The sequence below is a fragment of the Melanerpes formicivorus genome, unplaced genomic scaffold, assembly GCF_026170545.1.
Source record: "Melanerpes formicivorus ecotype bairdi unplaced genomic scaffold, bMelFor1.0.p_v2 SCAF_3, whole genome shotgun sequence".
In the NCBI taxonomy this organism is placed as follows: domain Eukaryota; kingdom Metazoa; phylum Chordata; class Aves; order Piciformes; family Picidae; genus Melanerpes; species Melanerpes formicivorus.
The window spans coordinates 24,122,182-24,148,906 of record NW_027142355.1 but is presented as its reverse complement, the minus strand read 5'-3'; the positions used below and the strand labels follow the sequence as shown (position 1 = coordinate 24,148,906).

General features: G+C 42.0%; 1 protein-coding gene across 1 annotated transcript in view; it reads right to left on the bottom strand.

Annotated features, from left to right (window-relative positions):
- Positions 1–693: 693 nt before the first annotated feature.
- The window catches only part of MKLN1 (muskelin 1), a 122,260-nt gene continuing 96,228 nt past the window's right edge, over positions 694–26,725 (bottom strand). The window contains exons 13-18 of the mRNA XM_068168983.1: positions 21,958–22,105; positions 20,429–20,543; positions 16,678–16,817; positions 14,135–14,237; positions 4,704–4,758; positions 694–2,568 (exon numbers count right to left, since the gene is read on the bottom strand). Coding sequence (XP_068025084.1) covers positions 2,447–2,568; positions 4,704–4,758; positions 14,135–14,237; positions 16,678–16,817; positions 20,429–20,543; positions 21,958–22,105 — 683 coding nt within the window. The 3' untranslated portion in view covers positions 694–2,446. The remainder of the gene's footprint in view (positions 2,569–4,703; positions 4,759–14,134; positions 14,238–16,677; positions 16,818–20,428; positions 20,544–21,957; positions 22,106–26,725) is intronic.

Here is a 26,725-nt window from a genome sequence, read left to right as displayed (position 1 = left end):
AAGTGCTCTCATTAGCTGGCATTGTCAGTCCTGCAGAAGCTGCACCTTGCTCAGACAAATCACTCATTTATGCTACGCTACAAAAACCCCAGCCAGGCTGTCAGGCTCTGCACGCACCCCTGGCACGAAGGACAATGAGTTGTAATCGAACTTCTACAACATAAATCAAGCCTGAAGCAATGCCCCACTCAGCACCAGCGCTGTTCACAAAGCTTTTGGCATTCCTCAACCTTCACTGTCTGCTCCATGGGGCTCCTCAATGCTAGTTGCATCTTTTGGGTTCAGCCTCATCAAAGGTGTGTGTATAGAAGTTTATGAAGAGCTTGGATGATCAGAAAACTGTCACAAAAAAAGCCATTAATCACCTGACTGAAGCTGCACAGCATGCAGGCAATGAGATCAGGCAGTAAGGGAGCACAACAGCACTACAGTTTTAAGTACTAGAGGGCTGCAGCTTTTTGGCTGGTTGTGTTAAAAGTGCTCAGTTCAATCTCAAAAGAAGCAACACCCCAACTGAAATATCTCCCTCCCCCCCCCAAGTATCAACATTTGTACCGTATAAACTTTAAGTAGTTACCAAAACACCAAAGGCAGCAGTGATGTAAAACTTTCCATGTCACTGGGGGGGGGGGGGGGGGGAAGGAAGGGGAAAAAAAAAGGGGGGGGGGGAAGAAAGAAAAAAAAAGAGCAATGTTTCAAAGAAAGAATTTAATCAGATTTCATCTCCTGCACCAGGTACTTAGTGGATTCTTCCACAGATATCTGATTTGCCATCCACCAAAGTGTATGATGTCTAAGCAGCCTCCAGTTACAGGTTACACAGTATTTGTGCAGTCCTCGCTGAAGAGAAAGCCAAGCCCAGCCTCTAGCACATTGTTCCTCTCCAGGTGATTCAACACTACTAGGAGTTTGTAGATTTATTTCTAACGTACCAGGGCTACAGTAGTCACACAAAGAACGTGATAAAGAGGCAATACAAGGCAATCAAAGCAAGCAGACACTCAAGCTCTGGAAAAAAGACACTTCACTAACTCTTTATTTCAAGAGTCCAAATCATCTTTGCAAACACAAAACTTCCATCAAGTTCAACAGGAGCCATGTAGCCACAGCGGGCGCAGCAACGATACCCTACTGGTATCAGTGTTTCTGGACATAAAGCTTTGCAGTCTTGTATAAATATTTACAGCTGCCAGTTTGTACTGAACGCTCACTGGCACTGCCCACAGAAGGTTTCTAATGCTGGGGAGGCAGATCCTTCATTCCACATCACAGTGCAGCACCAAGCCCTTACCCTAGTTATAAAGAAGGCTTTCAGCAAGGAAGAATATATTTTTTTTATACATATGCATCAGCTTGCTTTCAAAGAGAGTTATGCTAAAAATGCCTCCCTCACATTCAGATCTAGGTCTAAAATGCATTTAGAAGTGAATGAGCCACATTACATAGGAAGGAGACAAGCTGTTGGGAGCAATCCTCTTTACACTGACACAGACAAATGCACACAGAAGCATAGGTGCAAGTAAACGAAGACAATCTGCTTCAGAAATCCTACACCCAACCCGGAGTCGGGTTGCAGAGGTTGGGTGTGCGTGGGGTGGAAGACCCAGTTCTGCCAGGCTCGGTGAGGACCCACACGGTTTCTCATGGGAAGAACACAGCAGCAAAAACAGAACAATCCCTGAAAAGGAACCTGTGCAGATGATGACTGCACTCCCATTTTCTAATGGTTTCTCTGAGGTTCCCACTCGCCTGTCATTTTCAAATGGAAGGCTCCAGAGAACAGAAGACAGACATGTAGGTACTCAGGTTTTCATCAGGTATCAGATGCAATTAGACACTTCTGTCAGCCCGATTCTGGGATGAGGAGACAGGCAATTTGTAACACGTGCTCCCCTTCACACGACACACTGTGATTACAAGACTCAAGACACATACAGAACTGTTACCTCAACGCGTGCCTGTGTCCTGCCACCAAGTAATTCAGCTGCTGAGGATGGAGTTGTAGGATAAAGCAATACGCCATGACTAGCTACAAACGAGCAAAGAACAACCTTCCCCCCACTTCCTCATGAAACCCGAAATAAAACCCACCATCCTCAGTTCCAGGCAAATATCAACTTTCCTCTACAGGCAAAAAACTGATTGCTGCATGGTTGGGTTTTATTTTTTTCCTTCTTTCCCCTCACCTTTTCGGTTTACATTTGCTCAAAATCCAAAGTCAGAAAAAATATATATATATTTAGTCGGAAGTACGTCAGTTACATTTTATTAACCTACTCCAAGGGAAAAGCTTCAGGGATTCACCATACAAGTATAAAACCCCTTCCAAACACCGAGGGGTTAACTGTGTTACTTCATCCCAGCAGTCAATCAATGCAGTAAAAAAATTAAAATACTGAAAATGGATGCTTTTCCCCTCTTCCACATCTCCAGCCACTGCTCCGCTTTACAGCATGATGAGGTCCACCAGGTTGCCTTTAGGAGGGGTCATGTTGTCTGGAAAGAAGTTGACCAGCGTGTCAAACAGCTGAGTTCTCTGTGCGTACGTGTGGTCAACGTCTGAAAATCCTGGGGGAGCAAGAAAAGGGGAAAGCAAGTCAGTGCTTCCTACAAGGCAGTGCTTCCTACTGTAAATGCTCAGTTTTGCTGTGGAATGTGCCAGCTGTTCAGTTTGGATAAACGTTCACATAATGGTAGGGGTTGGAAGGGACCTCTGGAGATCACCTAGTCATAGTATCATAGTATCATTCAGGGTTGGAAGGGACCACAAGGATCATCTAGTTCCAACCCCCCTGCCATGGGCAGGGATACCCCACACTAGATCAGGCTGGCCAGAGCCTCATCCAGCCTGGTCTTAAACACCTCCAGGAACAGGGTCTCGACCACCTGCTAAAACAAGTCACCTACAGCAGGTTGCACTGGATCATGTCCAGGTGGGTTTAAAATCTCTCTGGAGAAGGAGACTCCACAATCTCTTTAGGCAGCATGGTCCAGTGTCCTGTCACCCTCAAAATACAGCTTTTGCTCATATTCCAGTAGAACTTCTGTGTTCCACTTTGCACCCGTTGCCCCTCATCCTGCTCTGGACACCACTGAAGGAAGGCTATAGGCATGTATTGACATGTTAACTGTTTGCTATCTCTGCATCAAGCAAAAAAAGCTGCCACCTCTGTGTTCCACTACTGTGTACATGTTCACCCTGAGATCCTACCGCTCCAAGCCAACACTGCAATCAGAACGCAGTGAAAAGCAGTAAGCAAATGGCTGTCAAGCTCATTGACAGTCCTGAAGAAATAGGAGAAGTGAGAGTCCTCAGGGGACTGTCTGTTGTCCCAGAGAACAAAATCCATGCAGCTATTTTTATTTGGTGCCTCATTTCTTCTGTCCTCAGGCTTTCTTCATTAACTTTGCTACTGTCTTAACCAGAGCTGGTCCCTGGTACTGCTTGTAGTTTTCCTTGAGAAAAGCTCTGCTGATGGTGGAAGTCCCAGGCTGGAGTTGCTATTTAACATTGGACTGGCAGCAAAGATCCAGGCTGCAGCTTGGCACCAGGGTGCTTTGCAAAGTAGTTTGGTGAAGTACTGCCTCCCAACAACTCAGAAGCATTGTTTATCCAAATCGTCATATTTAAACCATCAACACCAAGAACAATAGAGCGGGCATGCAACGATTTCCTCTGCTTTGTGTGACTTGAGTTGCTGGTATCTCAGAGGAATGCTTTTTAATTCAGTGAACCCACTCTTCAGTTAATCAAACTCAACGAAGTTAATCAAGTCAAGGAGTTTTTTGTTTTATTTTAGAAGCACCCGCCTGCTGACTAACTAAAGTTTTGTACTGTGTCAAGAACTAATTGATCTTTCAGAACACTTCAAAACAGGGAAAAAACAACTTTCTGAAACTTGGGTTTTCTTCCTGCAAGGAATTAATCTTACAGCATCAGCTAGATAACATCTTCCAAACCACACATTCTCAGCAGCTTCCCCATCCAGCAGTGCAGATTGTGCAGCAGGATTCGCCTTCCTTCAATTCCTCAGACTGGGAATTCTATGTTCAAAACCCAAGCCATCCATGCTCCCAGCAAGAGCTTGGTATCTTGAGGACAAGGTATCATTAGAAGTATGTAAGTTATCCCCATAGCCTTCCGATATCTTGCCCAAGATTAATCTCTCAACAGTTTAAAAGAGTTAACTGGACAGAAGAGCAAAACAAATTAGGGCTTTGGCTCAGACGTCCTGTTTCCAGCCCTACACGCCACTGTGTTCTTCACTCTTGATACCCTGCCCAAAGAACTAGTTTTGCAAAGAACAGAGTGAACCAAACTACTCCAGGAATTGCAGTTATCACAGCAAACAGAGACGTAGCCATGCTGTGACATTCCAAAGTGACATGACAGGAGGCGCTTTATTCTGACCAAAGCTTCTATTTATTTGGGGAACAGTGAAGCATCAGATGTAATAAGAGACATAAAATGATCCCAGGAGGCATGAGTTTAAAACCACTGGGGACAGATGTTTTAAATATGGGCTGGAGGCATTGGACACCAGTCATTATAAATAATCTCTCGAATGTCTATATGGTAGCACGTTGCATATTCGAACACATAAAGACCTACAATATTCATACAATGTAACATGTGATATAAAAACCAGTAGTAAGTAACAGGAATTATCAGAGGGGACATTCTTCTGATACACAATACTCACCAAGAGTGGTGAAATCCGAGCCAGACTTAAATAACGCGGAGGCAAGAAGCTGAAACTGCATAAAAGGAAGTGGAGGGACAAAGGAAGAAAGAGAGAAAGAAAAAAAATGTTATTAAATTGCACAGGAACAAAATCCAGAAGATTCACAGAAGTCCAGGTTGCTGGGTTTTCTTTGCACAAGCCTTAGAGCTATTGTGGCACACACATAAATAACAGTAGCAGATATTTCCACAGGAGCAATACAATTTGTTTCCTTGGCAGAGCGAGTTGCATGTTGTTTCCTAGAATCAGAGCAGTGTTGATGCAATGAAAGGTATTTGACTGGGAGCCCTAAAACCTGGGGGGTTTATATATGCTTTTTTGCCTGTCTGGTAGATACCACAGTGCAAAAGAGTAGAACCTCTTCCACACAAGAACAGTCCTAGGGATAAATGTGGTAGCTTCAGCAAGCAAAGATTAGATGGCACGACAACAGGGTGACCGCTGAAGCACAGCATGAACTTCAAGATCACAGAGAAAGCTTTAAATGGCAACAACCTCCCTCAACTACCAGAGAAGTTCATACCACAAGTTTAAGGCAACAGCTTTTTAACTTTGGAAAAAAAAAAAAGTTCTTTGCTTGTTAACATCAAAATCATGAGTAAAAATGTTTTAAGTAACACATTCAGTGTTTCACTCTTCCTTAATGCCTTACTGATAGATGTGAACACAGCACCTTCCTCTACCCACAGCTGCTGTTTTCAGTCCCCCACGTTGTGGCAAAGCCAAGTGCTTTGTCATGTTTCCTTGAAGAATTAGTTGATCCCTTAAAGGCTTGTAATTTTTTATCTCCTCTCTGTGTGTCTTTACAGCACACAGGGGAACAGAAGAGAAGCAAATATCTTCAGGGAAGGAGTGGGAAGAACAGCCAGGAATTATATATCCATCAGTTTAATTTAAATGTCAACAAAAAAAGTGGGAACACTGGCAATTTGCTGGTATCTAGAAGCAGAGAAAGTGACAATCACCACCAACGTGGAATTGGCAACAAGAAGTTCTATCACATCAATCTGATTTAATCTTCAACAAGGCACCAGGCCCTATGGATGGGACTTGGCAATAGATATTGTCCATTTTGACTTCCCTAGGGCTTCTGATGATTTTATATGATATTTAAGGCGAATTATCAAGGCTTCACATAGATTAAAGCTAACGGGGAACGGCAAATACATCAAATAATTTTACTGTGGGTAACCACCAATGGTTTGACATCAAAATGGAGCCATGAATCAGAAGTGATTCATGTGTGCTGCAGGGTCAGCATCATTCTGGGTATTCAGTGATAACCTGCTTGACAGAAGAGGACACATTCACCAAGTTCACAGACCTCACACCTGCCAGCATAACAGCAGATAGGCTTCAGACTGTTTTTCCATTTCATCCAGCTTATGATGTTGGATCAAGGTTCAATTCACTAAGGCCAAGTGCAAATCAACCTAAACAGGAAAATTCAGCTATAGAAAGCAGATCTGAGTGCATGGGCTCTATAAAAACACATTTAGGAGTTATAATGGATAAGTATCATCCTACTGCAAAAAGGACAAATGGATAGAAAAGGAGCAGGGTCTTCAAACACCTCAAGTACTCCTGCTGTTATCAAGGCCGTAAGTCTCATCTACACTAAGCCAACCACTTTTGGATGCCCTGCATCAATTAGCAACATGAGGAAAGCACTAGAGAAAAATCAAGTGGTTTGAAAATCAAGCTCTATAAAGGAAGTTCAAAGGAGTCAGGGCTGCAGAGCCTCCACAGAAGAATGTCCAAGGATGAAACAAGCGTGGAAGGCCACTACAAAAAGGTAAAACTACGACTAAGAGCAAGAAGCCACAAGAAAACACTTGAGCAAGATGAGTTTCCACATGACATCACAAGCAAAACAGCCTAAAAGAAGGACTGTTATGTGTTGGAACAAGTTTGCATCTCTTGAGAAGGCTCTTATGTGAAATTAGCACTGGAGTGACCTATGAAGAGTTTAGAAGGATAGAAGACTGACACACGGAGAATAAGGGGAAGATGTTCATTCAGTACCCTTGAGTGTAGGGTCTGGTTATATGACACCAAAAGAGGGGCAATGCCACACATGTATTTCACTGCTAGCCTAACTTGTAAGAGTTGCTTGGCTCTGAATCAGCAACATACTTAATCAGACACCCAGCATAAACAGCTCCAAAAGATCCAATAAGACCTGTGGCTAAATCTGTGCTGCTTCTGATAGCAAATGCCGTGTCCTGGCCATCCTTCCCTCCCACACAATCGCCTCAAAAGCCTGCTGCAAACTGCCTGGTAGCACACAAATCCAGCTATGTCAGGACAAGGCATAACTTTCCAGGGCTCCCTTGCCTCCCCCAGCAATGCCAGCAGCCACCCTGCTGGAAACAGAAAGCAACTTGAGGCTGGGTCTCAGGATGCCCAACAAAGAACATACAATCAGGATCAATCTAGTAGCTCACTGAACTGGGACCAAAAATGCGATGAAAAGACCCTCTGCCAAGAATTCCAGCCTCATCTGCACTAGGGATGATAGATTTTCACAGCTACAGGTTTCTTTCGAGCTTGATGAGGAAGCAGTATCTTGTCTCCTCCTGCACTGATGACACTGCACTTCAGTTAACCTTGAGATTTGTTGTTTGCTTTGAAATGATATTTCTATGTACCATCTCACTTTTTAAAAGCCCTTCCTGACAGAAAAGTCAAACACATAAGATAAAAACACGTTACAGACAGCACTGAGCCTTAGCTGGTACATTCTGCATTTGCATTACAATGCCAGCTAACAGTCTGATGTTCTCCCAAAGGACCTCTACATTTTTTCCACTGCACAGGACTGTAACTGCTTGCTCAAGTCCAGGTCTCCTACATCTTGTTCACAGCACATAGCCAATGCAGTATTTTCTTCATGAAGTTCAAACTCTGCTCAAAGAGGAAATTAATTTCATCATTTTTTTCTATCATGCTGTTATCCTAAGAGACAGCACTTCACATTGTGATGAATTTTGGGTCCCTGATTTGGAGCTACCAGAATCTGCTTTTTCAAAATGCATAGTGTTAGTCAGCAGCTTCTAAGTTCACTTGCAGCCAGAAGAGCAAAGCCCTTAAGCAAAACACACCTCAGATCTCTCCCATCAGGCACCAGAATGAAAGTCTCAATTAATGACCATCTAGGAAAAAATAATTTGCTTAACATTGCACAGCAACTCTGTTATAAAGGCAGGACCAGAACTCAATTATCCAGCAGAAGCATCCAACCGCTCTAATCACAACACCACCCATTTTCTTCTGACACTCCCTGAGGCTCACTGGCTTCACCCATTCCAAATTAAGTCTCTATTCAAAAGACAATTCCCTTCATTACATAATTAACATCTGTCTTGGATAACCAATCACCTTCTGAACTGAGAAGGCGTTCCTCAGAGATAAATACGTACTTTTGCCAGTAATATGGACAGTGGGATTGAGTGCACCCTCAGCAAGTATGCTGACAACACCAGCCTGGGCATGCTTGTTAGGTGAGCCCATGTGAGCCTCATAAAGTTCAACAAGGCCAAGCACAAGGTCCTGAATCTAGGTCAGAGTAATCCCTGTTATCAGTACAGGTTAGGTGATGAAGGGATTGAGAGCAGTTCTGAGGAAAAGACTTGGGAATACTGGTGGATGAAAAGCCAGCAACATGCATTTGCAGACTGGAAGACCAACTGTATCCTTGGCTGCATTCTAAGCAGCATGGGCAGCAAGTCAGGGAAGTCATTTTGCCCCTCTGCCCCACTCTGTTGAAATCTCACCTGCAGTGCTGTGTCCAGCTTGGGCCTCATAGCCTGAGAATAGGATAGAACAGAAATAGACCAGGTTGGAAGAGACCTTTGAGATCGAGTCCAACCTATCATCCAACACTACCTAATCAACTAAACCATGGCATCATCAATAAAGATATTGAACCGGATGGGGCCCAGCACTGATCCCTGGGGGACGCCACTGGTGACTGGCTGCCAGCTGGATGTGGCACCATACACCACCACTCTCTGGGCTTGGCCCTCCAGCCAGTTCCTAACCCAATGCAATGTGCTCCTGTCCAAGCCATGGGCTGACAGCTTGGCCAGGAGTTTGCTGTGGGGGACGGTGTCAAAGGCCTTGCTGAAGTCCAGGTAGACTACATCCACAGGCCTCCCCACATCCACCAGGCGGGTCACCTGATCATAGAAAGAGATCAGCTTGGTCAGGCAGGACCTGCCCTTCCATGATGGCTGGGCCTGATCCCTTGACACACTCAAGCAGGAACTGATATAATCATGGGGCTAGAACACCTCTGCTGTGAGGACAGGATAAAGATTTGGGGTTGTTCAACCTGGAGAAGAAAAGGCTCCAGAGAGGCCTGATTGCAGCCTTTCAGTACTTAAAGAAAGCCTGTAATAAAAGATGAGGATGCACTCTTCATCAGGCAGTATAGTGAAAGGCCGAGACATAATGGTTTCAAACTAAAGGAGATAGATTTGGGTTAGATATAAGAAAAAACTTCTTCACTGTGAGAGTGGTGAGGCACTGGAACAGGTTGCCAAGAAGCAGCTGTGGACACAACCATTCCTGGAAGTCAAGGCCAGGTTGGATGAGGCCCTGAGCAACCTGGTTTAGTGTCCCTGCACATTGCAGGGCAGTTGGAACTAGATGACCTTTAATGTCCCTTCCAACCCAAACCATTCTGTGATGTTGTTAATATATAGTCTTACAGTACTAAGGCGACATTAGTTACATGCAGGATGCATTGGCTATACACACCTGGCTAACTAATGTAAGGTCAACTAATAAAACCAAATCATGGTCAGAGAGAGGTCAAATGAAGACCCATAAATAATATGAATTCTGCTATTTTCCAACTTACAGCCCTCCCATCTCCAACATTGCTGCTCATTTACCAGTTGTCTGTACTCGAGGTTTTTCATCTACAGCAAAAAACCGCACGGCAGCCCCTGCCAGTTTTAGTGCACTTGCTGCCAGCCTCTGCCTTTTGCACCAATGAAACAGTTAACACTAAGATGGAATGAGTAACTCCAGTCTGGGACTCCTGGCAGGTTGGATCAATCAGAGCCAATTCCTTCTCTGTAATGTCTGTATGTGCTCAGAGCACAGCCTAAACCAATTTCTTAGCTTTGAGCATTTCTGCTGGGATGGTGTCTCACAGTATAGGTTCACAGAAGCAAATTGAGGCTCAAATTCTTTGAGGACAGAGCTGTCACTAGCTGAAGTCAGGAAGGCTGAATGCTGGTTTTGTAAGGGCTCCTTGGCTCCAAAGCCTCTGCTCCTGCAGCACTCAGACTCTGAGGCTTTACAAAGAATCACAGCAGGACATGAAGAAGTGAGACATGCTTTTCTTAGCTCCTTCCTAGAACTGTATTTCCCATTTGGGCTTCAATTTTCTCAGAAATATCAGTCTAATGCAGACTCAAACAATACTTTTGGACCCCGCTGGCTTTATCTGGCAAATTTCTGAAAGACAAGGCCTTAAGAATGGAAAGTATGAAGCAGCCTTGAAGAGGGGCCTCCAGCCTCAGCCTACAAGCTTGTCAGGCCTCAAATTGGCCTCCAGGTCCTTACTCTTTCTCCTACCATGCTCCAAGATAAACACACTACAAGTTTTACTTGCACTTTGTATCTCTTTTACAGCAATCATGCAATTGAGCGTCACCAGTAGTTGAATCTCAACGTACAAAGTCATCTAACTCTCGTTCAATCTGACAGCACTGGCTATTTTTTCTATCATCTTGATTTGTTCCATAGCCCACTAAGCAGCAGCCAAGTTCTGAGTGCAATTACTCCAGTGTTCAAGGAACAACACCTGTAGCTTTGTACATAATCTACTCATGTTCCTTTGCTTTAGTAGCACCTGGTTTCTTTTTCCCTTGACCTAAGTACAAAACTTGGAATTCATTTGGATTTTCTTCTTTTACCACCCTTTTACCTCTAAAACCCTCTATCTGCAAACTACCACCAAATGCACATCTGTGTGTATACGAAACAGGGGAACACTCATGCTTTCAGAAACATTTGCACCAACAAATGCTGTTGTTTTATACAACTTTTGTCTCTCCATAAACTAGGAGACACAGAAACTTCCATGTGCTGTAGGGATCTACCCTCCTTTACACAGTGCCAGTTAAAAAAGATTCACTGATCAGAAAACACTGAGCTAGCTGAAGGGGTTTAAGCGATTTCGAGCAGAATCCCAGTTAAAGAAAACTGGATAAGCATCTGCTGGCAACAGCACAGACAGAGCTGTCATAGAGTCTGCAGCTACTAAAACAAGCACCTGTGCAATACCTGTTACTTGCAGGTATCTACTTCACTTTAGAATAAGGAAGAAAAAGGAAATCAATGTATCGTATCAACATCCCTAAAATTCACAGCAAAGGCCTGAAAGTGCGGCGCTATGTTCCTACTATCAATCATTCACGCTACTTTAAACAAGATCGGTTACTAAAGCCAAAGTAAGTTTTGAGAACAGACTGTTTATTTTCTTTGGCATCCAACTCAAAACAGCTGAAGAGACTAGTATAGCTAAGTTAGAGGAAATTACTTCTGTTACAAAGCAAGTAAGCCTTATCTCAAAGTGAAATTGTGCTTGGAATATTATATAACGATACCCCATATCTTAAGCCATAAAACAAAACCCATGAGAACTGTTGAGGATAAACCTGTTAACCTTGGTCTTTCCCAAATTTATCAGTTGCCCTGGAAAGGGACAAGGAACAGGCAGAAACTGATTCCCATAAGATTTGCCACACTAAGAAGCCTTACAACATTCAATGGCTGGAGCCGGCACAGAGCAAGCCACCAGACAGATAGCCTTTGATATTAAGACCATCTCAACATCAAATAGAGAGAGTATGTAGGTGTCAGGGCTGAGATAAATAATCAAACCGGTGCTTGAAATTTGATCTGGAATCCAAAAAGCCTGCGTCAGTGCTCTGGAAATCACAAGAGCTATTTGAAGATGTAATGCCAGAGCAAAAAGCCAGCTCAAATGTGATAACCGGAAGGTAAATTGACGTCAACTGGAAATACACCCAGTCAGTACCAGTGCAGCAGCTGGCTCTGTGCCACAGACCCAGCAGATCTGTTCCAGTGTAGAAAGCTTTGGAAGTTAAAGCTTTTAGACCAGCACACTTTAAACCACAACAACAAACACCACCACCACACAGCAAACAAACCAGTAAGACACGTAAACCCCCAAAACAACATGAAGAAACACTAAAACTCCAAGCCCAAACCCAAAGAGCCTCTTGGAAATTGCTGCATGATTTTAGGAGGTGATTGGAACAGAAGCTTTAGTTCTGATGATGTGTGTTGATCTGCTGGACCAGCATGACACACAGAAGGTACTGAATTTTGTTCATATCAGACATTGGGCCTGCAGGGAAAGGATTCACAATATATACTGACTCAGCTGGATTCAGCTACCTAAGCTCATACACTAGATCATTAATGTGCAGAACACACCAGTATGCTTCAGGAAAAGGGATCATTTTTAACATGTAATTCTATTTCTGCTTTGTATGATAAAGCTCCTACTTTTCCCCAGAAATCTCAGAGGAGCCCATGAAGTCAGATAAATTCTTCATTCTTACAAGGCAGACAAGTTAAATACTAATACTACACACTGAACTAGAAGAATCAAATGTAGAATATTAAAGGATTCCCTATACCAGATGTGAGGCTTAGGGGCATGGTGTAGTGGTGGGCAGTGCAGGGTTAATGGTTGAACTCCATGATGTTAAAGGTCTTTTCCAACCTAAGTGATTCTACATGCACAATGTGCAGTCTTTATGACAGTTCCTTTGGTCTGCTAGTGATAGCAGGCAGCATGAACTACAAGAAGAGCTTACTGATCACACCACAGATATTTTCTGTTCAGGCAATAAAAAGGCATAGCCGGCTGTAAGACACAAGTAATAACTGGCCAAAGAGAGACTTGAGTTTTTTCAGCTGTGCTGGGGCTACCAGCACACAGGTATGATGTGGAGAAAAAGGGAGATAAGTGAACACAGGACAGGATCCTATAGTGGGTGGGAAAGAGAAGTGAAGAGAGTATGAGAATGGTTGTTGTATGTTACAGGTTATTTAAAGGTTCAGATAGGAGGAGGAAAGTGCTACCGCCCTGGGCAAACAAAGCATGATTAATCAAGCCAAATCATCTTGAAGCATGTTGCATGGGGAAAAAATATTTCTTTTCTACCTGAAGAAAAGCAGGATTATCTGTTTTGCCTTTCCTGTCCTAGAAATGGCTAGAAAGGATGTGAACTACTGGGTATGGGATAATGTAAATGAGGAACCACCTAACAGGGCACTTTCAGGAACAGCACTTCCATGTTTTATTGAATCACATCTTTATGAAGAGTAACCAGAATTTCTGACAAACGTGATCAGTTCCAAGATCCTGATAGGAGTTAATATTTTAATTCTTCCAACCCTACAATTCTATACTGTGCACATACAAGAAGCATACTCTCCCCCAGAAGTTTTTAGGGTCTTTATAACCATCTTTTCTTTACCTAACGTAACAAGTTGAAACCACCAGATGAAGTGATTTAATCCAGAGACTCAACATGAAGTCACAGCACCAATTCTCCTATCACAGTTTTGTACGAAGAGCTGATGAATCACTTCCACAGTCATTAAACACAAGAGGAGAGTAAGAACCTGGTGTCCTCCTCCTCATCTACCCATCAGGAGCTAAACGCCTGTCCATCTAGCTGGCTGGAAATGAATGGCAGCATCAAACCAACCACCTTATCTGACAGTTCTCATTACTACTTTAATCCTTTCTGTAACATAACACGTACTGTGGCAATGAAATCAAAACAGGAAATGGGAGCAAATTCCTGGAACACATAAAAGAACATGCCTACTGGATAATATTCAAAAGGCAAAGGAAACAAGATTTTAAGGTTAGAGAGCAACATATATACACAATCTGCTTCCAGAAATACTTATCATCATCTAGAGAAAAACCTCTTCCCCTCCCCTAGAGCTGTTTAATATCAACAAGCTAAAAGGCAACGTGAACAAGAGTTTTTATTCACTTTCTACCACACAACCAACTACAGGCTTGTGACATTTCAGAGAGTTTATATTTCAATTAAAGCTCCCAAAATACACACCAGGACACTGGAATTAAAACAAAGGCCTAGCCTTCACTAGTCGGAGCACAAAAGCTATTTTATCTGGAACTGCAGTTGTAAAATGACTCTTTCCAAAGCAGTGTGATCTTCAGTGCAGAGAAATAGAGGATACAGCAAAGTGGCATGCACCTGTAGTGCTTTTCCAGGCTGAATAAAACCAAGGTTAAAGAAATGTAAATTTTTTTGAGCCCGTTTGTAACTAAAACTGGAATTGTTCATCATTACCTCCTTTGTCTCCTCGGGGTCTGAGTGATCCACGGTTACATACAAATCATTCTGCAGGTACTTCAGTGCACTAAGAGGGTCAGTCTGAGCTTTCTCTTCAAACCTGCAAAGAGAAAACCGAAAACCTGAGCACAGCCTTTTCCTTCAGGACTAAGCACTGCTATTTCTAGAAATAGTAAAATTCATCCAGTGCAATTTTCAGCCCAGTATTTCCAAACAAAACAATGTTAATGGCAGCTTGGACTTGTATTTGCTTTGAAGTCAGACTGAAACACCGAGGTGGGGTTACTTGGGGTCGTAAGGGAGTTACAAAGGTGAAGTATTATACACTCTCACTAAAAATATTCAAAAGCACAGGTACAGCAACTTAACAATACATACATATAAATCATTTAGTGCAGTTTGTTTTCCACAAATCAAGCAAGGCATGAGTAGCATGTCATGGGAGGAGCACATTTCCGACACAGGCAAGCCTTGAGCACTTCAGTCCCAGGGGATGTTTACATTCCTGACTGCACAGAAGTGCAGGGATGGAGAACACTCCCCACTTCTGACAGACAGCAGAAAAAGGGATGATGTGGGTCAAAGCCCTCAGATACAACAAACACTGCATTTTAATATCCCACCTTTGTAAAGGGCACACACATGCAAAATTTCTGTGTACCGCCATCACTATTTTCTCATTTCCTTTTAACAAGCAGAAACTGTAAATTCTGTGAACGCCCTGGAGTTCGTCTAGCCCTCAGAAAATTACTGAGGGTTCAGCATCCTCAGTGAGCAGAGCTACCTCCCTGCAGCACTGAGCTGGATGGGTGAGCCTCAATAGGTTGAGGTTAGAATCAAATTGGTTTGGTTGGAAATTGGTTTGAGATTATGCACTCCAACCATAAACCCAGCACAGCCAGGACACTGCTAAATCATGTCCCTCAGCATCACGTCTACATGGCATTCAAATAACTCCAGGGATGGTGACTCCATCACTTCCCTAGGCAGCCTGCTCCAGGGCTTCATGGTCCTTTCAGTGAAGGCAATATCTATTTTTTTCTCCTATCAGCGAAGTGCAGCATCTTGGGTTGGAATAACCTTAAAGATCATCTAGTTTCAACTCCCCTGCAATGGACACAGACACCTCCCAGTTGGCCTGGTTGCTCAAGGGCCCAACCAACTTGATCTTGAACACTTTCAGGGATCCACAACTTTTCTGGGCAACCTGTTCCAGTGTCTCAACACCTTGACAGTAAATAATTTATTCTTTACATCTGTTCTGTATCTACCCTCTTTCAGATAGAAGACATTAGCCCTTGTTCTACCACTATGTACCCTTGCAAAAACTCCATCCCCATCTTTTCTGTACTGGAAGGCTGCTATAAGGATTCCCTGGAGCCTTCCTTTCTCCAGGCTGAACAAACTTAAGACTCTAGTTGTCCTCACAGCAAAGGTGTTCCTCTGATCATCTTCATGCCCCTCCTCTGGACCTGCTTGAGCAGATCCACGTCTGCCTTATGCTGAGGGCCCCAGAGCTGAACACAGTAATGCAGGTGGAATGGAAACATGCAGCAACATTTCCTTTGAGTGCAATTTAAGCAACTAAAAACAAGTAATTCAGAGCTGTCTCTGGAGACTGTACAACTGTATTTGCATACAACCACATGGGGATTTAATAAGCTCCCAGATTACTGGGCAAGATCTTCATTCGTTCTTGCAGGTGCTCACATCTCTTTCATGGTTAATCTGCAGAAGGCGTCATCCAGCCACAGTGACTGAGTGCAGGAATTTCCTTGCTGCCCCAGAATTAAAAAGCCACTGGTAAGAACTGACCTCCAGCTCTTGGCAGAAACTGATAACCAAGTACTCTCACCAAGAATGCAGAAAGTGCTTTTTATTGGCTTCAGATTATTTGCTGGGCCTTGAAAGGCTGTCTCACTACTGCAATTTCTTGCCTGGGGTAATACTATAAGCTTGATTTTGAAAAGCTGTTGCCTTAAATAGCAAATATAAGGCAGCTCTGAAACAGCCAGGGTGCAAGAACCATCACAGTGTAGCTGAATTCTGCCAAAGTGAGATCTTGCCAGTGACTCTGAATGATAAACTCTGATGCCCTCACCACAAGTACGTCTCAGATGTGCAAAGGCATCCAGCCCCCAGACTTCGTTAGCATCCTTGTGAGCTGTTACTATCTCCTAGCACAGTGTTTCAGAAACATACTCCATTTCCTTGGGAGGTGACAGTACCAAAACACATGTTGATGAGCAGCAAAGCGAAGAGGGAATCTAAAAATTCCCCAGGACTCCCCACACAACACCAGATTCTGCTAGGTTCAGAATCACATCACAAAACCAGAATGAAGTTCACTTTGTGCTTTAGCCCTGCCCCACTGCTTTCTGTTATTAGTATTTAAATTAATGAATCAAGAAATGTGGAGACCATCATACAAGCAACAAGGTGGCATCTCCCAAAACAGTTTACAAGATATTCAACTTTTAGTAACTTAAACAAAAGACACTTGGGAAAATGAAGCTGCAAAATGCCTTTTGTTTCTATACCTGTGCTTCCTTATGAGGTATTTGCATTGCCTTAGCAGGTATTCCTTTGAAGGTCGACAGAGCTTCAGAGACCAGAAATCATCTAATCTCATCTTTGGAGAGCAGGACTTCCCAGGATTCCCTCCAAATAAGTAATGAACCTAGGAAAATGAGAGGCAGATGAAGAAGTTGATTGTTTGCGTACATCCATTAGAGTATTTACCATGTCAGCATCTTCGGAGAGGTTTATTCTGGAGAGAGAGAACTCTGCCGTATAAATGAGCTGCTCACTCTTATTATTACCCTTACTTTGTCCCCTAGCAGATTAAGAAAGTTCTCTTAGACTGCTTGCATTCTAAGATAATAAAAAAGCTGCGCTGTTAGAACCTCCCTCTAGCAGATTCCCAAGATATTTATAAACCAAACACCCAGAAACCAGAAAATCTCTTTCTTTAGGAAAAACCTACAAGCAGAACTCCTTAAGTACATAAGATATGAGCAGAAAAAGAAGGATCTGAGCCAACTCTTTTTCCCCTGTACTAAACACCAAGCAACACTCAAAGTGATGGATTGCTAGCCTCTTCTCCAGTATGGCCTCAAAGACTCCAAATTCTCGTTGTCAGGAGAGAGGCTAAATTAAGGAACCTGTATTCAGCCTTTCTCTAATTAGCAGATGAGCAAATTACACCCATATAATTGTGAGCTGACTCCAGCAATCACACATTTTCTTTCAAGAATAAACATTTATGCTTATTAGGAAGGCTCAGAAAATAGGCAGTTTGTAGACTAATGTTCTGGTTCCAGTCAGAGCAATGTTGGTGAAGCTGCACTACTGAAGGGCCACAGTTCAGACAAGCAGCCTTTCCCTTGAGTCAGCAAAGACCATTATCATCCCCAAAGACAAGAGAAGTCCTAAAGATGCTCAAAAGAAAGTGACGAAAGCTCAGTCCAGCATAATCTTGGGAAACGTCCAAACCTCTGTCCCCACATGTCCCTTGAACTCTATACAGTTAATTTGACTTGGGGAGAAATATTTCCATGACCTCTGGAAGGGCAAATTTGAGCAACCTAGCTGTAGGACATTCAATACACTACCTGGGCACAAAGGAAGGAGGCAACTGAATAAGGAGTAAAATAAATATTCAAAAGAAGCCAAGGAGAACTGAGGAAGAAAACACCACCTTATCAGAGAATCTTAGAATGGTTTGGTTTGGAAGGGACCTTAAAGATCATCTAGTTCCAACCTCCTGCCAAGGGCAGGGATGCCTTTCACTAGACCAGGTTGCTGACTAAGGAAAGTAGGAGTGTTGAAAAGGGACTGTATTTCTTCACTACTTTTTTCCTTCACATCGTTTGATATTTCAGACTCTGAACTGCTGATATTAAACATGCAATAGAGGGTCTTCAAATACAGAGGTTCAAGAAGTGTAACAGGCTAGTCTTCTCCACAGCTTTAAAAATAATCACTCAAAACAATATATTCCACATCCCACTGATGTAGGCTCTTCTTATTTATATCAGAGGAGTTTAGAAAGGTCAATTGAACAGAGGTTTCTAAAAATAAAACTCTTCAAAACAAGCACATCAAATAGCTCTTCAGATAAAGCTGGGCAACTGCCATGATCTGGCAACCTTCACAGCAACTACTCTCAGTCTCATGGCACCTTACACTTAGAAGTAAGCCAGTAAAGGCAGAGAGAATAGAATAGAGAATAGAATAGAGAATAGAATAGAGAATAGAATAGAGAATAGAATAGAGAATAGAATAGAGAATAGAATAGAGAATAGAATAGAGAATAGAATAGAGAATAGAATAGAGAATAGAATAGAGAATAGAATAGAGAATAGAATAGAGAATAGAATAGAGAATAGAATAGAGAATAGAATAGAGAATAGAATAGAGAATAGAATAGAGAATAGAATAGAGAATAGAATAGAGAATAGAATAGAGAATAGAATAGAGAATAGAATAGAGAATAGAATAGAGAATAGAATAGAGAATAGAATAGAGAATAGAATAGAGAATAGAATAGAGAATAGAATAGAGAATAGAATAGAGAATAGAATAGAGAATAGAATAGAGAATAGAATAGAGAATAGAATAGAGAATAGAATAGAGAATAGAATAGAGAATAGAATAGAGAATAGAATAGAGAATAGAATAGAGAATAGAATAGAGAATAGAATAGAGAATAGAATAGAGAATAGAATAGAGAATAGAATAGAGAATAGAATAGAGAATAGAATAGAGAATAGAATAGAGAATAGAATAGAGAATAGAATAGAGAATAGAATAGAGAATAGAATAGAGAATAGAATAGAGAATAGAATAGAGAATAGAATACAATATTTACAGTGTATCAGAGTACATAAAGACAACAATTAAAGTTATTTATATAGGAGTTGCATCTATTTCTCCCTAAAATCCCTTTATCCCCAACATCTAGCCTGGTTGGGTTTCCCAAATTGGACTAACATTCCATGGAGTGATAAGACTGAAGTATATTTGTCTTTTCGAGTTCAGATTCTTTCAGATTATAAAGAAATCTCAGAAGAAGTTTATTTTCATTGCAAAGTATCCATGAAAGGTTAAGCAAGTGTGCCACAGTGGCAAATTCATAGGTTAATGAAGCTATGGTAATCTAATCCACGGATTTGTGCTTTATTGGGTAACATGCACAAAGCCCTAAGCTTACTGAGCAGTCATGTACGCTATAAACAATTTGAAGTCTATTTATGCATGAACATGTCCATTAAAGTCAAACAGAGCTAAAGAATGACAGCTGTTTCTGGCATACAAAGTAAAGCAGCTCTGGGAGAGCAGATTCTGAACAGTGAGTAGTTAAATTTCCCCAGGACACGTTGGTAACTATCTGTAACCACTTTGTCACTAACAGGTTGTGCAATTAAGTTCCTGAGGATAAGGAATGAAGATCCAAGTGCTAGCTAGGAGCAAGCCACTTGACAACTTGGTGGAGGTGTAGTATATCCAATTTCTCCTCCTTTGACCTAAGACAGAGTTAATTTCCTTCCCAGTAGTTGGTTTAGTGCTGTGGTTTGGATTTATTATGAGAACAATGCTGATAACACACTTGATGTTTTAGTTGTTGCTAAGTAGCCGCTTATCCTAGCTTCGGGATTTCTCAGTTTCCCATGTTCTGTTAGCGAGCAGGTGCACAAGAAACGGAGGGAGCACAGCCAGGGCAGCTGATCCAAACAAGCCAATGGGATATTCCATGCCATAGGACACCATGCTCGGGGTATAAGGTGGGGAAGTTGATGAGGGGGAGTCAGATGGCTGCTGAGGCATCAGTCAGCAGGTGATGATCACCTGCGTTGTGCATCACTTGCCTTTTCTTGAGTTTTTATTATTCTTTTCATTACTATTATATCTTACTAATTTTTATTTCCTTTCAGTTATCAAACATTTCTCATTTCTGCCCATGAGTTTCACTTTTTCTGAATTCTCCTTCGCCATCTCACTGGGAGCAGCAAGGAATGAGCAAGCAGTTGCATGGTGCTTGGTTGCTGGCTGGGATTAAAGGAGGACACCACTGTCTGTGTTTTGATTTGAGCAAGGAGCTCTCACATCTGCTTCACGCAGACATAAAAAGTAGGCTAGCACCTCTTTTCAGAAGGTGGCAACAAGTTAAAGGAAAGTTACACACCACAGTAACACTGCACAAAAAACTACATTCATTGCACCATCTCTGAAGCAGCGGCAAGGCCTTAAGAGCAACAAGACTACAGATGTGTATCTGAACCCTCATACCTTATGCAGCTCGTCGTACACCAGTTGATGAGCAAACCTTGGGCAGGGCTCCTCTTCTTGAAGACTTTTACCTGGATTCTCTTTTGCTGCTTGGTCATTCTTGTAGACACAAGACCTGAAACACAAAGCAGTAAGTAATCATTAGTGGTACCTACAGGGAGGAGAAAAAGCTACTGAAAGACTATAAAGTGCAAATGATGCCAATATGAACTGCTTGGCATATTGCACCTAGATTCTATTACTTCTCTGTATATTATCTTGTACTATCCCACCCCCATTCTTATCTACATCAAAACCCATCCAGTAATCAGGGAGAGTCACTTTGGCTGACAAAGTCATTAATCAAAAGCCAAACAGGAAAAAAAAATCCTAGAAGACTTGTCCTGAGCTTTAGAGATCTCTTTAGATGGTGCATTATCTGCTAGCACAATTGTCAGTGTAAATATTTTTCATTTCAATGAACTCCATTGGTATTTTATGGAAAAGACCTCTAAGATCATCAAGTCCAGTTATTAACCCACACCCTTAGGCATCACACCTACACAACTTTCAAATACCACCAGGGATGGGCACTCCACCACTGCCCTGAGCAGCCTGTTCAGGCCTTGACAATCTTTCTGGGGAAGAATTATTTTCCTAATGTCCAATCTAAACCTTCCCTGGTGCAACATGAGTTAATTAACCTTTTGTCCTGTCACTTGCTGCTTGGGAGGAGAGATCCGTTCCCACCTTTCAGGTAGTTCCAGAGTGACAATGCCTCCCCTCAACCTCCTTTACTCCAGGCTGAACAACCCTAGTTCCTCTCAGCTGCTCTTCGTAAGATTTCTGCTCTAGACCACCTTGGACACAGGAGCACCACAGACTATGGCAAAATTCACTTCAGTCACTGGTTTCCAAACAGACTGAAGGTGAAAATCCACTTCTAAATAACAACATTCACATGTTCCAATGTGATTTGACCCACATGAGAAGAGGCCTTGAAAACAAAAATGCTGCCAGTTGTGGAAAGTGACAGTGGCAACCAGCTGCCAAATATAGTACAGGAAACAGATGAGGATGTATTTTCTCAGAATATCAGGTCCAGTAGGTAGCTGAAGTACCTCAGGCAGCCTGAAAGGAGCTCACAGATATAGCACAAAGACTTCCCTGTCACTATTCATATAGCAGACCAGTTTCCTTGGTTCCTAATAACCACTACCTTGTATGCTGCTATTAACTTAGATCTGACTGTTTGCTACACCGATGATGAATCTTGACCTTGAACATTTCCAACAGGAAAAACTTCTTAGAATAGTTTACTTCCCTTCATCCCCTCCACCTGACTCCAATAAAGAAATTCACATGGTTTCTGTCCCTTGCATAGCTTATCGACACAGTCTCTCTGAAGACTATGGGATTAAAAGGTGACTCAAGGGAACTCAGTTGTCTTCAACACTGCCATTCCATGCTTGTAAGAGGTTGCAGAGTCACCTGGGAGACAGGACAGTGTAGGACTGCTTTCTACAGCAAGTCTACAGCAACTGACTTACCAGCTGTTCCTCACAATGTCATAAATCCAGAAGGAATTTCTTACATTCTCTTCCCGCTTCTCCTTGTCTTTACTGAGTCCTGACAAGACATGGATTTCGTTCAGTTCTGGATCAATGGTAGCCCTTTGAGTGAAACCTGTCATTGGAACTGACAGAAAAGAAAAAGTTACACACTGAAAACAACAGAGGATAAAACAGAGGGATTCAAACATCAGACAAATGCATCTCCCTCCTCCTGCAAAACAGCAGATCATCTAATACCCATGGTACGAGCATGAGAGCTCACATAACTACCTCTTGAGTATTATGGGATAAAGTGTAACCTCACTACCTAGTTTCCTAAGTTCCTTCGTTTTAATAACTTTCACCTCTTCAGCATTCATAGAAACCCAAAACTTTGGACTGAGTGATCCCAAGCTGGTACTTTCATGACCTCTCCTCCACAGCTATCTCATTATTTACCACAACTGAACACTGGAATGGCACATCCTAAAACAGGAGGCGTGCAGAACTTGCCAAGCAAACAACTTCCTTCTTGTACACACCCTCCAAGGCAGGATGAGAGGGAGGAGGGGAAGAAACATCACTCAAAAGCTGACTCCTTCCCTGCTAAGGGCAAGTCCAACGCAAACTCACTTCTTCCCTTCCTATTTGTGACACTTGGAATGCACAAAAAACACTCTGAGAGCTGCTGTTTCCTAGGGAAAAGTACAGGCAGAGATATCTGGGAGACTAAAAGCTCAAAAACAAGGATTAAATTGCCTCAAGATAGAAGATCCTCTCAGATATATAACTGGCGTGACTTCATGATCTCATCTGCAAGAGGAAGCACCAATTCCAAAAAGCTAAATTGCAAAAGCTGGGAAAACTCACAAAACCTCAAGATGAACTCAAGATTACATAGCTCACAACCTTGCACTGCTTCCTTCAAGACAAAGAAGTCAAGGAAGTTTTTTTGTACTTCCTAAATAGTCGTGGTGTAACTACCAAGCTATTCTTCCGTCCCACCTTCAGCTTTAGAAATATGGTGAAACACTGAGGATTCCAGTAGTTTTCGTCATAATTCCCTGTAAAAAAGGTCAGCAAATTTGTTTGGCAGCCCTTTCTGTTTGTTGTATAATTCCCCATTTCCTGTTTCCCTAGGCAACTATCCTTCCAAAATGTATTTGTGAAGGGCACATGATTTTTGTTTACAGATCCTGTTTGTCTCATTTCTCTTTCTGGGTCAGTTTACAAAGGCTGGTAAAGGTTCCCGGCCTTCCAGCAAGATTTTTGGCATGCAAAATTCTCCGAACTCTTGTATTTTGCAAATTCCTCCCTGCAATTAACTGCAAACTGCAGACGCTATCTAGAAAAGAAGTCTTAGGCTAATAAACCATTTAATATTGCTGTTGAACACACAAAATGGCATTTTGCAAGCCAATTCTGTAACAGTTCTTGGTGTTCTCCTTCCCTGTTCTCATTAGGTAGAGGCCAGGAAAGCAATAAATATCAATTCAAATACTCCAAGTAGCGTTCGATTTGCAACAGTTTAAATGCCTACTGAAATGTTCAGCAAAGCTGCCAAAGAAAGATTACAAAGAAATAAACAGACATTTCTTAAAAATATAATGGGGGAAAAAAAAAAGCTTCATTCTTATGTAAACTTCAGCAGAATCCAAAATACATTCAGGCAACTCACAGAATCACAGAATGGTTTGGGATGGAAGGGTCGTCTAGTCCAACCTCCCTGAAATAAGCAGGGAGATCCTCCACTAGATCACACTGCACAAAGCCTTGTCCAGCCTGATCTTGAATATCTCCAGGAATGGGGCCTCAACTACCTCCCTGGGCAACCAGTTCTAGTGTTCCACTACTCTCATGGTAAAGAGCTTGTTCCTAACATTCAATTTAAATCTATTCTTTGCTAATTTCAACCCATGGTCCCTCATCGTGACACCACAGGCCTTTGTAAACAGTCAGTCCCCCTCCAGCCTTCTTGTATGTCCCCTTCAGGTACTGGAAAATTACTATTCGGTCTCCTTGGAGCTTTCTTTTCTCCAGGTCCTGTAGACAAAATCCTTGCTTATGGTTTTATGGAAAAATGGGAGGCAGATGCTCTGGAGCCCTCATCAGCATAACTCTGCCTGTTTTGACCTCTGATTTTGCCACAAAGTTTTAAAGGAAAACTAATCTGTTTTTTAAGCAAATTGGTGGCAGTGCAGGGGAAAAAAAGGGAAAAAAAGGAACAATGCTGGCACAACAACAACTACATACCTTGTTTTAGCTGCAAACCACAAGGAAGTTTTTTAAAGAAGACTAAGGAGTCCTATGAAAGTCACCCAATATGGAAATTGAGAACAAAAAGGCAACTATAGACTAAACATCACTAATTTGGGGGAATTATCTTCTAATGTGTTTGCCTGCATAGTCAGAGACTAAGCCATTGACCTGAAAGGATTAAATTCAAGGCATATTTGTGACATTTCTGGCAGGAGAGCCATCTAAATTTCATCAGCAATGCTAGTATAGATGGAAATGTCTTTGCAACCCTATCTGCTGGCTTGAACATTGAAGACCATGCTGGGTTGTCATAAAAAAAAGAAAAGAGGCATGCAAATCTTCAGAGCATTAGTACCTCAGGCTCACTGAAATGAAAATTATCATCATCATGAGGAAGGCAGCAGCTTTATTACCACTGATAGAGAAAGCATGTGAAAATTGTTATAGAAGTCCCATCCCTCCTCCTGGAATGTTGTTAAATAAATGAATTTTGTATCTAGTTTATGCTCAATTTCCTGAAGCTGAAATTATTATTTAAATTGTGAAGGAAGGAAAAGCCACCAAAGTTCAGACTCTGCTGGGTTTTTTGTATCTTGATAGGAAGAATAGGATTTATCTACAGCAATTGCAATCAAAGAAAACAAATTCAAGTGAAGTAATTTCAGGTTTCCACCAGTCACAAATAAATCTCTTCTGGAGACTGTCTGAAATGAAGAATTAGAAAAAAACAGCACACCAAAAAAATATCTATTTAGTAGGTGTCTAAGATAACTTAAAGTCTTTGACTTATCTAAACACCTGTGTAGAAATCATATTTAAGCAGTGCCTAGACAAAGTTGACACGTAGCCTTCTGCAGAGGAAGACTGAACTTGAAAGCTGGATGCAATATGATTAAAAAAACCCACAAGACACCACAAATTTGGTCAGCAAGTCGCTGAAAGTAAACAGAAAATAAAGCAACTAGACAGTAAGAGGGAGATGCCATGATTTTAAACACAACATAAACATTAAAAAAGATGTTTGCCAAGAAAGTCTGAATCGTGACAGAGTGAAAGAGCTGCGCAGAATCCTGGTGCCTGACAAACGCTTCCACTAGAGGGTAAGAGAGCCTCACAGTCTGCAGGGACAGCAGGCTCCCAGTGACTGCTGGATATAATTCAAATAATTGTGGTCAGTGTATGAGAGAGGGACATGGGCTGTAAATTTGTGAAAAGCATTTCTGATATTTAGCTGACAAAATGTACATTGGGAAGGACATTTAATCCTGTGCAAGAGACCAAACTGAACCGGTGCTGAGAACTGGTCTCTTAGGATTTTCTCTTTTCTTGTCTTTTTCTTAATTTATTTTTATTAAATTTAGGACTCAAAAAGTCACAAAAAACAAAGAGGTGAGTGAGAACCAGACCCAGAAATGCCAGTGCACTCCAGAACTGTTATTTGCCTTACACTATATCCAAGGGGTGCATAAAGTGGTAAGAACAACACATGAAAATTCCCTCACTCTTCTGCTTCTTTGCATAAACATAGATGTAAATCATCTTTGGAGCAAATCCCCACTGATTTCACACCTTTCAGAGTGCCTCCCAGTCCCAGCAACCACCCAGATCAGCTCTGGGCAGCTCAAAGGACAACGCAGTGACTGAGGACTCGGCTGTGGTTGTTTTGAACACGCACTGGCTGTCGCTACGCAATACTAACTTGGCTCCTACGACAATACATTACTGATTGAAAAGGAAAAGCTGTAGAGAGAAATTACTAAACAATAGAATCCCCCAAAATCTAGGAAACGGTGAATGCTCTCCTGTGCCACTGAATTATTCCCCTCCACCCCCATAATCTCATTAACCAGTCCAGCATAGAAGTAACTAACTGACAACAAAGAAGTCTGAATCCTCTCTCCAGAACTTAACATTTTCATTTATTTTTTTAATACACCAAAAATGAAAAGCTCATGGCTTCAATATCTGAAAACAGCATTTTCAGCCACACAGGCTTGAGTTAGCAGCCAGTTACATAAACAAGTAGTAATGCCTCAGAAAGCTTTGGTAAGACGCTGTGTAACCCTGTACTATATAATTTCCACTTAAATGTAACATGTGGGAAAAGCTTTTCTACAGAAGTGATGCCTAATGTTGAAACAGAAACTTTCCCATTACCCCAGTCCCTACTTACAGGCATTTATTTAATCCTACTGATCATTTCAGCAAGCTGAATATTTTTTGGCTTGCATGTGCAAACAGCTACAGTTGTTTCAGGATCAACGCTGGCTGCTGCCAGGCCTAAGCATGAAAACATTTTTTACACAGAAGCAGGGTTTGCAAAGCAGTAAATTGGAGCTCACAGACATGGCTCTCAAAGGACTAGGCAGAAGTTTGCAAATTAAATCTCACCTCTTACTTTTGAGGGGATACTAGAGCTTGTTTTTAAATATGCTTTGAAACACAGCCCTGGCAAAACCAATGATATAAAACTCATAGTCGACAGACCACCACTGAGGATTCACAA